The sequence below is a fragment of the Sarcophilus harrisii genome, chromosome 2 (assembly GCF_902635505.1).
Source record: "Sarcophilus harrisii chromosome 2, mSarHar1.11, whole genome shotgun sequence".
Taxonomy (NCBI): Eukaryota; Metazoa; Chordata; class Mammalia; order Dasyuromorphia; family Dasyuridae; genus Sarcophilus; species Sarcophilus harrisii.
Window position 1 is genome coordinate 96,263,579 of NC_045427.1, and position 14,601 is coordinate 96,278,179.

The window sequence follows — 14,601 nt, forward strand, 5'->3', positions numbered from 1 at the left end:
AAGTAGCAAACTAATAAGCTGCAGTAATTTCTACTCAGTTCCTAATAGGTTCCATTTTGCAGTATTGTTGAATTATTAACTAATAAATTACAAGACTTTATTCCAAGGAGCACCTTTATGGGAAAAGTCCATAAAATTAGAAGATAATTATATACCATTTTCCCACAAAAATTCCTGAGTTTTATTATCTGCCTCTCCTTTAAAAGAAAAAAAGACATTAAAACTCAAGAAAAATTCAGGGATAATTCAAAAGAGAAATCATTTGTTGCAACATATTTCTCCTCCCTTCCCTGCAAGAGGCTTTTAGAAATATCAGGTTCTGTTTTTGCAAGAAACAAAAACAAAGCCTGGAGCTTTGCTTCTCCTGACTGAATGAACCAATTCTAGTTAGCAAAACCGAAACAATTTATCAGATCCACTTCCACAAAGAAACCTTAAGAAAATTAAATTTGCTTTTAATTTTACCATTTAAGTTTAAGGTGGAACAACTTTTACTCTGTTGTTACAAATCTACATAAAATACTTTTTGCAAGTCAAAACCGAGAGATTTAAGTTAAAATTCTGGATGTAAACTTAAAGTTGATCTACGATCTTTTCATGTTAATTTAATTAATGCAAAAAAGAATTTTGTGTTAAAAATTTGCTGTGAGAGATTATTTCAGGGCCTTTATTATTTAATAATATAAGAAAATTTCATTGTTTTTATGACCTTTGTTTTTTGTTACAGTTTTTAAAGAAATTTCTCTAAAAAAAAAAACAAAAAACAAAAAACCACAAAATAAGAATTATAATCCTCTAAGTAATTTGGTCTTAAAATGTGTAAATTTCATACATTTTTAAAGTCCTTTCACCTTATCATAGCAACCTATGAGATAAAGCAGATATTATTTTCCCCATTAGAATACTTGATGAAAACACTTAGGCTCACAGAAATTAAGCAATTTGCCAAAGTTTATAGAATGAGTCAGTGAAAGACCCATGAATTTTTATTTCCAGTCTGATTTTCATGTATACAATACTGATTTACTCATGATACATTAAAAAGACAATTTCAATGATAAGTAAATTTTAAACTTGAAAACAGGGCATAGCAATTCTTAACTTGCAAAGAGTTATTTAAGAAAGGGGAAGGAATTCATTGCGCTAAAATTTATTAACTACTGTTGTTTTTATTACATAGTAACATTTTTTAAAAGAAAGAATAAAAGGAAAAGTTTAATTTTACCTCTAGCTGTTCATCTTCCAAAAGACTTATAACAAGCCATCTGATGTCTTTAACTGCTTCTTCGTTGTTTAGGAAAGTAAAGAGATTATAGAATACCATGGTTTGGAGGTAGGTCAGTACTGTGTATCTAGCATGCCAAGAACTGCTTCTTGCTGTCTGTTTAAAAAAAAAATTTTTTTGATTATTCAAAAAATGCCAGTTACAATCTTGTTTAACTTCAGCTTATGTTTTTTTTTTTTTTAATAGCAACTAATATCAAGTTGTTCACATTTTAATAATAACTATTTTCCCAGGTTTTTCCCATGAAAACCAAAAGTTTAAGGAAAAAACTACTGAATTAATCAAGTGGTACTATATCCCTAACCTAATGTAAGCCTTAAAGTAATAAGAAAATCACTGCATTTTGAGCAGAGAGACTTTGGATGAAATTAATGCTGTTGGAACACTTGCCATGGGCAAATCATTTAACTTCTCTTATTTGAGTTTCCTCAAATGGAGGAGACTATCTGCCATAGTAATTAGTAAAATGGATAGACTCAGATACAATAATCTCTTTATAAGGTTGTTTATGAAGATCAAATGAGAAGATGCATATAAAGTATCTCACAATGAAAAGACTTCTAAAAATTTAAGTTAATTATTATTTTCATCAATGAATCTCAAAGTGTGGTCTTGGTAGAAGAGATTTTCTAATATTAATGTTCTCTAGGTTTTGGGGACATTGCCCTTTCTTGGGTTCTCCTTCTACTTGACTTGTTTTAGTCTACTCTTTGTTGAATTTCTTCCATTGCAAGATTTTTAACTGAGGGTGTTCCCCCAAATTCTGCCCAAAGCCTTCTTCCCTTTTCTTCTCTCTATAATTGCTCATTTGAATGGTTTCAATTTTCATCTCTATGTAGATGACTTCGACATCTCTATATTCAGCTCTAGTCTCTCCTGAGATCACAAACTTTCTGATCAACATTTTCAACAGGATGTTACATAAGCACTTCAAATTCCACATGCTCCAAACAGAATTAATTCTTTTTAGTTGAGTCATCACTTACTTGTTTTAGCACCTGAAGCACCAAAGGCACTTGTTGAGGATAAAGCAACCCCTGAGACATTAACGAAAGACACAACTTTGCATCTCTTTTTAATTCATCATAGCTATTATCATTTTCAACTGGGGCAATCTAGGGAATAAAAACAATCAAACACTTAGAAAACAGTTGTTGCTGAAAGCAATACATTCTAAATAAAGATTTCTTTTTAAAAAATCAATGAGTGTAGTGACATCTTGACATAGGGTTGAGATCTTATTCTTGGATCCATCAAGATATGTGGTTAACACATGCTAACTAAATTTGACACAATTATTGACTTTTTTCCTTTTCTGTATCTATGGCTTCATCAATTTAGGGAGCCCCATGAGAAAACTCTTTCCACTAAAGTTTCCCTTTTATTTTTGATTCTTAGCTTCTAACATATTAAAAAAAAAAAGAAAAGAAAAGAAAAGAAAAAAAAAAAAGGCAGTCGCAGCAGCAGTTTGTTAATCGACCAATCAGTAATTATTTTGCAATTTAGACTGCTTGAAGTAATTGGGGTGACTTGGTCAAATTCAACAATCCAATAGGATCAAAGACTGGCCTTGAACTAAAATAGCTTGCAGCTATTTAGTCACCATACCAGTACTGTTTCTCACTGTTAAATTAGCTTAAATGAGCTACACTAGTTTTTAGTGAGATTTGAAACCTGGTTGCTTACATAAAATTTATTGTTCTATTTTCTATGAAAGATTAAAACCACAGACAAAACAGGGTAAGTCTTTATGCTATAAAGGATACATTTCTAAGTATTAAGAAGCATCCTATTTTTGCCATGTCAAGTCGATCCAATCTACCTTTCCCTACTTGTCTTTGACGACAAAAATGAGGTTAAAAATTATTATGCTCGGGCAGCTAGATGACAACAGTGGATGGAGTACTGGCCCTAAAGTCTGGAGGACCTAAGTTGAAACTCAGCCTCATATACCTAACACTTCTTAGGTTGTGTGACCCTGGTCAAGTCACTTAACCAAAATTGCCTTGGGGGGAGAGAGAGAAAAGTCAAAAAACTATCATGACACTTCAGAAGCACATGAAGATCTATTTAGCCTGGGGTGTTTTTATTCTTTCATTCAAGCCACACACAAAAAAAAAAAAATGAATGGAAAAAAATCTCTTTTACCTGGACTATTACAATAAATTTTTATTTGTTCTCTCCCTATTTCATTACCCATAGAGCTCCAAAGTAATTTTTCTGATCTGATCAAATGTCATTTAAAAATGCAGAGTAGAGAAAATAAGATCAAAAGGAAACACAGACAACAAACATGCTGGCTCTGGAAGTTCAAGTTAAATTTTATTATAGACTTAAAAAAGGAAAAGCAGTAAAGAGAGATTTGCAATTTCATATATAATCTTTTTCTATTTTACTTTGGACATGTTGTGTTCATTGAGAATTTTCCTAGTCCACTCTCTCCCCGTCCTTACATAGCCTTCCCTATAAGACTTATCTCCCACTAATTCTTTTTATCCATACCTCCATGCATATACACATAATTATCTGCATGCCATCTTACACATTTGAATGAGAGCCCCCTGAGGGTAGGAATTGTTTACCTTATTTATTTATTTATTTATGCTTGCGTGGGGTGGGGGAGGGAGGGGGAAGGACGGATATTCCTAATATTTAGCATAGCAACTACCTTAACAAATAATTGAGGGATTTTTTTTAATATAATGCTTAGCACAGTGCCACACTCATAACAAGTCCAACTTAAAGGCTTGTTGATCCATCTGCTCCTTCAAATGAAATTGGTTTAGATTTATTTTATAATGTCTAAAAGAATCATTACTCAAAACCATTCACTTTAACATGCTGGATTAACAATGATAACTTGGTCTCATAACATTTTAAAGTAAAAATTCAGGATATAGTATTTTCAAGTAGAAAGAGAAGTTGTTCTATTAATATTAAACTCAACAAAAATTTAATTTCACTGGTCTTCATAATTTAATCCTTACATACAAGAACATGTGTACATATTCTATGCCTAAAACACTGTTCTCCTTCTCTCTCCTCCCTCTGCCCCAATCTTATCTGCCACTTTTCCCACGCATTACAGCTAGGACACTGTACATCACTTATATCCATTCTCAAGTATTCTAATTTTGTTCAACAATTTTTACATCGACTATTCAGAATAGCTGTGGATAATTATAATATTCTTAAATAAGTTTCATTCCTATGATTTAAAATTTTCTTTCTATTTTCTTTTCTTCTTCATTCATATATGATTTTATTAAATTATACATACTAGTCATTCAATAAATATTCATTGACTACCAGCTATCTGGAAAGCACTGTGAGAGATGCTATAGGAAATACACAAAATATTGTATTATTAAATATTCCTTGTGAAACTTACAATGTATTTGTGGCAACATATACAAAGCACTATTATGAAGTAGAATGTTTAAGTATAGTAAGATTCTTGGGAGTCTTGAATACCTGAATAGCATTTCTAAACATAACCTTTCAATCTTAAGATGTTTTTATTCTAGAAGTACAGAGTTCTACAAAAAAGTTCAGAGAAAGAAAATATAACTTCCAATTTTGTTTGGGGATACTGGTATAGTAAAGATGAAGGGAAATTAACAGTATTTAAAAAAAAAAAAAAAAGCTGCTTGGAAGATATTGCATTTGAACTGGGCCTTGGAGGATTCTGAGACCTCCAGAAGAAGATAGTTTATAAGCAAAAAGGCACTAACATAGGGAAATAGATTGTATGGAAAAGTCAAGGAATCTAGGATATGGCTGTAGCTTAGAGTGAGTAAATAAAGGATGGAAAAATGGCTACAGTAAAACTCCTGAGAGATTTTAATTCTAGGCTGAAGACTGTAGATATCAAATAACAGACCATTATTAATTAGGACACAACTAGGCCCTTAGTGATTATTTAATTCAACCACCTATTTTACAAATAACATTTAGGTCATAAATATTATTCAAAATGTTACCTACTTAAGTGGTAAGGATTTTTTAAATTATCAAAAATAGCTTAATTTATTGACATCCTTATCAGATCACTCTTTTCTGTTTTTAGAGTTGAGAGCATCTTTCTTTGAATCTTCAAGATCTTTCCACATAATATACATCAAGTAGGGGCAGCTGGGTAGCACAATACATAGAGTACTGTCAGGAGGACCTGACATCAAAACTAGTTTCACACACTTACTATCTGTATGACTCTGGGGAAGTCACAACACTGTCTGTCTCCATTCCTCACTATAAGATTGTCTGGAGAAATATCAAACCACTCCAGTAACTCTGCCATGAAAAGCCCAAATGGGGGTCACAGAGAGTCAGGCATAACTGACTAATAAAAAAACAAAAAACAAATAAGTATGCTGAATTAAATTATTAGACTTTTTTCCTTCCCATTCCTAACTTGAATTTAAATATTTGAAAATAATTCACTACAAAGATTTGTTTTTAACAGTGTTAAAATCAAGTAATTTTAATAGTTATTCCTTATTTTTTATTTCAAAAAGAATTTTTTTTTTTTTTTTTTTTTAAGAAAAGAAAATTTGGATAATGATTCAGCAAAGGAGATGGATAAAAAATAGATTTAGAGGACGGGAACAAGGAGAAAGTAGCATGCAAATCAGGGACAGGAGAAAGTACATATAGGAGGAGGTTTTTTGGTTAAAAAATGTTAAAAAGTTTATTGTGAATCTCTTTGCTAGGCTAGTGACAAGAATCTGTAGAATGTTGCATTAACATAGCTGGGGAATCTTAAACCTCAAATATTGAGTATGATTAGAAGTACAATAATGGAGACTAGGAAATAGAAATAACTAAAGATGACCAAAAAAGACTGGTAATATTCTTAATCTCCCAGAGCTCTAGACTAAAGAGAGCATAGTACTTATCTTTGTGGCAATCTTTCAGCAAAGGAAGTCATTAGTTTCGGGGAAAAAAAAAAAAAGTTTTTTTATTAATAAATATCTGAACAAAATATTTGTTGAGTAAGACAATGACAATTGGACATAAATGTCTTCCTTTAACAACAACAAAAATAAGATTTTTGTCAAAATATACACAAGTGTCAAAAAAGACAAAAGCATCAATAATTACAGAGATGCTGAAGAGGAAAACTATCATGTTCAGTAATAATGAAATCACTAGTAAGCTTCAAAAGAGCAAACAAAATGGCAAGGGTTGAGAAGTAAATAGGTGACAAAGTATAAGCAGCAAGTATCCTTGTTTTAGATAAAAGTTTGCTAGTGAAAGAGAAAATTGGAGATGGGAGAGGTTGAGAGAGAGAGCTCTTCATCATAAGGGAAACCGTATTACTATTTTAGACCGAAATTCAGGTTGTAACTGGCCTCATGTATTTTTAATTGTGGTTGACCAAATCTATTAATTCATATGCATGGTTTGTTGTTGTTGTTTTAAATTAGGTTTTTAACAGTACAGTATTATTATACAGTACAGTATGAAAGATCATGACAGAGAATAGAGAGCCAATTGCTGAGTCAGGGAGACCTGAATCAGGAATTTCATTTCTGACAAACTAAGCTGTGGGACACTGGGCAAATCATTTAACTCTCATCACCACCCATGTAACTCTAAAATTCTTTTAAGTTGTAGAAGAGTTGCCAATCTGCCTTCTTAGAAGCAGCTTACTTTCCTATACCTATACAGAAGAAAAAAAAATGAAAAAAGCTTATAATGATAAGCTGCAGATACTGTCTTTTTGTAATATCATTTCAGTTATACAAGGTCTCAGCAGTAGCATCTAATGAAGTAAGTGCTGTAATTCATCACAATGAGGCTGATATTCTTAGATCAGATGAGAAGTCATTATATGCTACCAAAGATATTTTTATTTGGATATTTATTTTATAGTTTCAAGCCTAAATTTTCATAGATACAAAAGTATTATGTTTTAATCTTTAGTGATTATATGGCAACTTTGACTCAGAAAATGGCTTCTCAACAAAATTGCTGCTGGGTTTTTTTTGTTTGTTTTTTAAAAATACTTTTACCTAACCAATCAAAATAGCTCAGAAATTGGCTATTCACCATTAGTGAATAGTCAATGATTTAGTACAATTTGATGTAGTAGATTCAGGATTATTCTTTTATTCTGTAAGTGCTTGATTCTAAAATTCTAACTCATCTGCTCTATGTGCCCAACCTTTCTCATCATTTTTTTCATGTAAAGCATCATAGGTACATAATATCAACAAACACATTATCCTATCACCACCAACCCCAAATTCCTAGAAGGGAGGATGGGAGGGTGAGACATATACCCTCACAGCCTGCACACAAGTAATACCTTAAAAAACAAGGGCAAAAGCTGGAGCTGCTCTGTGACCGCCGTAGAAAAGGATCGTCCTGCGCTTGCCATCAGCCACTTCAGTACTGTTTGGGGAGAGAATTATGGATTCAATGACCAGCAAATATGAGAAGAGTGGGGGACTAATGCTTAGTCCTTCACATGAGAGAATCTCAGAACTATCTTAGAGCTGGAGAACAAGAATGAAACTCCTTAGTCTTTCCACATAAAGCCATTATTTGACCAAATAGCACCACACAAATGCCATTACAAATCCTTCTGTGGCATTGATGTGAGTTTTACAAAGAAGCATCAACTTATCATACAATCAATTCTTTTACCAGTTTAAATTATTTATATATATATATAAATAAAATATAGCAAAATAAAGTAAAATTCACTTCATATACTATTCAATCAGGACAAACCAATCCCATAAAAGCAAACGGATATGCTAAAATGAATTTACTGAATCAATATTTAAAAGACCATATGTTTTAAAAAAAAAAAAGTATATTTTTGAGTATGTTTTTGCTAATCTCATAAATGTTACCATTATTAACATAATGTAATGGCTCACTGGTTTTCAATAGTTTGATGCCCTGAGTTCTTTCATCTTCTTCACCAACTCCATTCTCTTCCATAACATGATTCTGGATTTCTTCATCTACCTCCATGAGGGGTTTTAGTTTCTCCAGGATACGGGCAGTGAATTCAGGAACACGAGGAGATTTTGTTGGCGCAGTGTTTGGCAAAGAAACATCTATCATGAATATATAAGTCAGTACACTGTAAAATAAAATATACAAAGTAGAAGAGAAACATTAATAGAGACTAAATGAATATACCTCATCTTTAGAAGTCATGACTCAACTAAACATATTTTCTGAACAGTTTATTAACACATTCTCCAAACATTCCATGTGACACAATACAACGCTCATCAAGTCAACTTTCCAAAGAAGAAATTTTAAAATGCTGAAAAGGCATAAAAAGGCATAATATAATTGAATTTGGAATTAATTGTTACTTTCTGTTGATAAGTGAACATTCAAAACTATTAAAACAAATGTCAAGAATATTCACATAAATATATAAATAAAGAATATACAGGTAAGTCCTAATAATATATAAAAATTAAATGCATGGAGTCAATTATTAAATAAAAGTTATTCCTTCAAAATATAACTAATATGGACTATAGATTTTGAACAAATATATAAAAAAGATTTAAACCACAAAGTGAAAACAATACTCACCTCCCTATCCTTTCCCTGACATTCTTGTAAACTTGAGTGAGTTTGGGTTCTAAGTATTTCAGTAACCTGTGTAACAGCTCAGGTACCCTCCATTCTTGCTGGGCAAGCCCACCTTGTAGAACATATAGTCGACTAAAAAATAAAATTTCATCTTCATCACTTATCTTCATACATTTATCAAGCTAATTATATATAACTACACTAAAGTTACTTTAATTTTCTCAGATACTAATCATGATCACAAAGATATCACTGATTCAATCTTCCCTCAAGTTTTCATTTGCCTTACACAATATAGTGAAGGTAAAATACATGAAGAAATTCAGTCACCAAAAGATTGACTGATCTGCTTTATAAACAAACATATTTGATTGTAGAACTGATTCTTATCAATTTTCTTTTTCTAAGCTCTCCAAGTTTTTTATTCTCTTTTTTCTGCCTTACAGGAAATACTATTCAGAGTTCCTTTAACTGTAAAGGATGGCCACAGGAATTATTCACATTCACTGACCAATACTGTCATTCAATAACCACTTCCCAATGAAATATTTGGTAGAGAAGGTTGAAATGACTGGATAAGACTTCCTTTAAATTCTAGTGTTATTACTGTCTTCATAATAAAGATGCATATATATTAATTTACTTTTTTGTATTAGATCTAAAAAAAAAAAAATTTCATCAAGATTACCAAGGCAATACAACTAGCTTGCTTCTATTTATGTATTATGTGAGCTGGTCACAAAAACATCTTAACAGTTAAATTTTCAAGTTTGTTATAATTTACCATGCATCTACAAAAGATCCTCCTTCACCACTCAACGGAGACTCCAATAACAACTCAAACAGCCAATGAAGTTTCCGAGGATCTCTGCTTTCCTGTATTGAAAAATATGTCCAAGTATCATATCATATATTTCAGGAAATCTACAATTCTGCAATGTATGCTACAAATATAATTACTATGTAAAGACTTGAAACAGTAAGTTCAAACGCAAAAGTGAAATCAATACAATAAAATATATGCCTCTTAGGCTAGGTCAGAACTAATTAAGAAAATAAATTCATTATTTATGAAGTTTTTCACACTAGGACATGCTAGAAAGATAACAATTGTCCAATTCAATTGCTATGTCCATTAACTAGCAACTTATCTAGGAAGGTGATCTTTAAAGTAATGCTATTGATGTTCTAAATCCTAACCATATGGAATATTTGTTGACAGGCTGTGTGTGTATATGCATGGAGTGATGGTTGAAAGCGGGGAGGAGAAGGTGGCAGAGGAGAGACAGTAGCATCCTAAGACACTGTGACTTCATCCACATAGAGATTACCTCATTCAGAAAATCCTTCCAGTAATGCAGAAAAGTAATTTTAATAAGATCTAAAGGACACTTGGAAAACTATCTAAGGTATTGGGTATTGGGGGAGTGAAATGACCGATTCAAGATTCACACAGCTGGTTGTACTAGAGGCAGGTTGTCCTGGCTCTTTTGGCTGTCCTTTTGCCATATGTCATATCTATATTGTTAATTTTTAATTGAATAACTATTATCTCTATTAATTTTCTAAAGGGGAGACAGGGAGGAGAATATGAATGGCTACCTTAAATAATTGTCAAAAATATACAATATATATTTGAAAAACAAAAAAGCAATCAACAGCACAAAAGAGATAATATAGTATTAGAAACAAAAGCACACAATAGATTATTTTTTTGATAAATCCAAAGTCAGTAAACACTATCAATATTCATAATAGCAAAAATCTGTAAATAATTCATGTGTTCATCAACTGGAAAAATGGCTGAATAAATTATAACTATCCCATAATAAATGACTAGTATGAAAATACAAAGAATTTAAGGAAAAAATAAATTAATGCAATTGAAGACTGAAGTTAGCATAATAATATATACACTTAATACAACTATGTAAAAAGTCAAAGGCCACAAAATCCAAAATAAGTTTAAAAGGATACACAGAAATGAACAAAATATTTATCATGGTTACACACATTTGGAAAGAAATATTTAATAATAGTTTATTACTTCACGTAATATTTTAAGGGTTTTTTTTTTTTTTTGAGTATCTGAATATAATTCTTTCATTAAAAGTGATGGTACAGATCAGGTTCTATAAAACACTATTTAGTTTTATTTAACAAATTCTCAAAATAAAAGAAGGTAGCAAGAGAACTTACACAGGAAGTTGCTATACAAGTTCCCCAATCATTATATGTTTCCACTGTAATGTTACACAATGCTGTTCTAAGCAGGGGACATAGAAGCTCCCAAAGTCTTTCTACCTGCTCAAACAAAAGAAGAGATATTGTTATTCAAAGCATCTATTTTCAAAACCCATGTTTTCATTTACCTGGAAAAAAAGGAGTTGTCATTGGACATTTCTTAGCTCTTTTTTTTCAGTTTTACAAAATAAGGAATTTTTATGTATTTGGAGAACTCAAATTCTAATATCCTAAAAAAAGAAATGTGTCACATTATTATAAAGCCTTCATTGTTGATCTTGGATCAGAAGTGGTATGAATAAGAAAAATCAAAGAGAATGTTAAAGGCACAGTTACAGATTTTTAACACCCTATTACACTAGTTGAGAATCTACAAAGTATATGAATACCACTGCGGATAAGGAAATGTAACTTATTAGAAGTGTCTTGTATATGCACACAACATATACACAACCACATATATACACATCATAGACACACACCTTTTCAAATGTCCAATGTTTAGAACCTCTGATCAAGCCAGCTATAATTTCTGCTACACAGCGCTGGGTGCTTTCATGTGAATCTGAAACTAGACGTTCTAAGTGAGGCTTCAAAACTGGCAAAAAGGCATCATCAAAGTTCCTGAATACACCCTATTAAAATAATTAAAAAGAAAAACACAATTATTCAAAAGTATACCTTCATGCACAGTTTCATTTTTTAAGTGATTTACAGTATGATTACTGCTGAAATCTTATGTTTTTAAAAGTTGGAGAAGAGCAAACCTTGCTGAACTATCACCTGAAATAAAACACACAGGTATTCTAAAATTAATGAATACTCTAGGGATATTTCTTAATCAATAGAATTTTGTTATGTATACATTATGCATTTGGAGTGATGAATTTTAAAAGTTCACAAATACCACCAGAGTTGGGCTTTACAAAAAGATAGTTATCATCACCCTAGGTTCACTGAAATAATATTTGATGTGATTTCCTGAGGAGACATGATTTTTAAAAAACGATCACACTCACTACCAACACATAGAAAACTAAGAATTTTAAGCTCCAAAATCCAAGTGCCAAATTACTCTACATGATTTACCATTAATCAAAAGCTATGAAAGTGATGTGTAATGTCATTGTAGTTACCTTGAAGAGGCAAAACCGACGAGGATTAAATTTGTCTTTTCCTTTTCTGTCTTCTAAAGATAAAAAATTTATTAACTGCTCAACAAATTTAGGATTGGAAAAATGATCAAAAATAATCTGTTCTGCCTACAGAAGAGAAAAAATTTATTAGAACAGTTTAGAATACATAAAACCATTAATACAAATTCTAAATTCTACTTTAAATATTTGCTGATAGCTAATTATTAACTTACTGTGGAGGTAGATTATATTCCTGTATTGAGAATTTTATCCTAGAAATAAGCCACTTTTTCTACTTCTACTTCTACAAATTTGAGATTCCCAAATACTTTTATTGTGAATTTAAGACCTATAGATTTTTTCCCTATTGAAAGAGTAAAACAATTATACCACCATGTTTATATCTTTAAAAATGCCTCTTCAAATCATTCTATTATATTCATCATATTTATGAAGAGCTTTAAAATGTGTAACTATCTCAGGAATAGAAAAGGAAAATTTCAATATAATTGATTCTCCAATGCCTCTAACTTATAAACGTAAAGCTCAACTAAATGGCCCTCAACAAGAAGAAAAAGGGTTGGGGGAAAAAAGAAAGGAACACTGGGCACTTTATATCATATATAATATGAATTCCCTAAAGGAATTTGGTCACAAATTACCTGAGATAAAAGATGAATTTGTGGTAAAAAAAAGCGCTAGTGAATTATCTTGAATACCTGTTTATGTATTATAAAAATAAAAACTTACCTCAGTCATATCTTCCCGACTTCTGCCAAGCTTGGGTTGCTCTTCTACAGGCGCATAAACAACCATATTCCTAAGTATAAAGCATATACATTCACATAGAGCCAAGGAAACCATGATATTGCATTAGCTACAGGTACACATGGCTTTACAAATAATGTGACAACATCATAAAGAAATATCTGAGTACCTAACTTTGTGCAGGGTATCAAATTACAGGGAAGAAGAAAAAAAAAAAAAAAAAAGGTAAAATAAATCATTTCAACCATTTAGGAGCTCATAACTCAGCTGGAAAAAGAGGACACAGACAAATGAGAAGAGTACAGAATTTTAGAGGTGGAAAAACTGTTGGGGTCACTAACTTCAATTTTACTTAATATTTCTTACAGAAATAATGCTGTGGAAAATATGAGAGCTTTCTAGCTAATATATAATGATTATTCAAAGTAAAAGAACTATCATCTCTCAAATAATATTTACGTAAAATACCCCACTGCAACCAGTGAAATGATTTTGAGGAGGGATCAGCAACCTTTTGGACCTGTTATTGGAGAAGTCAAGCAGTACCCATAGGAGGGCCTTAAAACACTGATGAGAAAAGAGCAAAGAATCATTGACTGTCATCTGGTACAATGGACATCTGAAGCAAGAATCTCTTCTACAAATAAACTTCCTTGGTTTGAAGCTCTCACTGAATGGAACCACTCACACTTAAAACATATTATTTTACTTTGGAATAATTCAAACTGTATTAGTTTTTCTTTATATCAATCCTAAATTCGCTTTTTGCAAATTTCTATTCATTGTTACTTGTTCTTCACTCTGAGGTTAAGCAGAATAAATTTAATCACTCTTTCAAAAAGACATCTGTCCAAGAGAGCTATAAATCATTTCCTTTTTTTCAGGATAAACGTCCCCATTTCTTCCAGGCAGTTCTTTATTGCATGATCATGAAATCCTTCACTATCCTGATTGCCTTCGGGCTTATTAATGATCTTCTAAATACGTGGGTATGCAGAAATGAATAAACACAATTACCTAGAAAATGTCCAAGTAGGACATGTCCAAGTATCACCTCAAATCTGATCATTATGGTTTAATATAGCTTTAAAGAGATAAGACACTTTAGATATAAAGCTGATTTAATTCTTATGTATGAGCAAGTTGCTTAACCTGCCAATATCTCGATAATAGGTTCATATCCAAATACATACTCAAGAGAATGAAAATTTGTATTAAGTGTTTTTGCTATGTTACATTATTGATTCATAGCAATTTTTCAATTCAACTAAAACATCCACATCTCTTCCAAGTAAGTTTCTAGAAAGCCATGCTTCCCTCATAAGATTTACTAAATAGAATAAAACTTTACATTTATCCCTATTAAATTATATTTGGTTACATCTGATCCAGTGTTCTAGTCTGCCATGATCTTTTTGGATCCTGATACTATGTCTATTATGTTTAATTATGTCTCCTAGTTCTGTGCAAAATTTGTAACCATGATATTCATGGCTTTATCTAAGTCACTAATAATCAACTACCATTTATTAAGCACTTATTATACTGAATACTAGGGATACCAAGAAAGGCAAATACATTCCCCTATTCTGTTAA

At 31.5% G+C, this 14,601-nt stretch overlaps 1 protein-coding gene across 5 annotated transcripts in view; it reads right to left on the reverse strand.

Moving 5' to 3' along the window:
- Positions 1 to 14,601, reverse strand: part of PSME4 (proteasome activator subunit 4) — a 104,389-nt gene that overhangs the window by 14,571 nt on the left and 75,217 nt on the right. For all 5 annotated transcript variants that reach the window (XR_004231704.1, XR_004231705.1, XM_031950470.1 and 2 more), the window contains 10 exons: positions 12,988 to 13,057; positions 12,238 to 12,363; positions 11,584 to 11,736; positions 11,057 to 11,161; positions 9,642 to 9,733; positions 8,858 to 8,989; positions 8,179 to 8,387; positions 7,599 to 7,684; positions 2,272 to 2,400; positions 1,226 to 1,381 (listed from right to left, as the gene is read on the reverse strand). Coding sequence is in view for 3 of the 5 variants with exons in the window: in XM_031950470.1 (XP_031806330.1) it covers positions 1,226 to 1,381; positions 2,272 to 2,400; positions 7,599 to 7,684; positions 8,179 to 8,387; positions 8,858 to 8,989; positions 9,642 to 9,733; positions 11,057 to 11,161; positions 11,584 to 11,736; positions 12,238 to 12,363; positions 12,988 to 13,057 (1,258 nt within the window). In the remaining 2 variants the exon portion in view is untranslated. The remainder of the gene's footprint in view (positions 1 to 1,225; positions 1,382 to 2,271; positions 2,401 to 7,598; positions 7,685 to 8,178; positions 8,388 to 8,857; positions 8,990 to 9,641; positions 9,734 to 11,056; positions 11,162 to 11,583; positions 11,737 to 12,237; positions 12,364 to 12,987; positions 13,058 to 14,601) is intronic.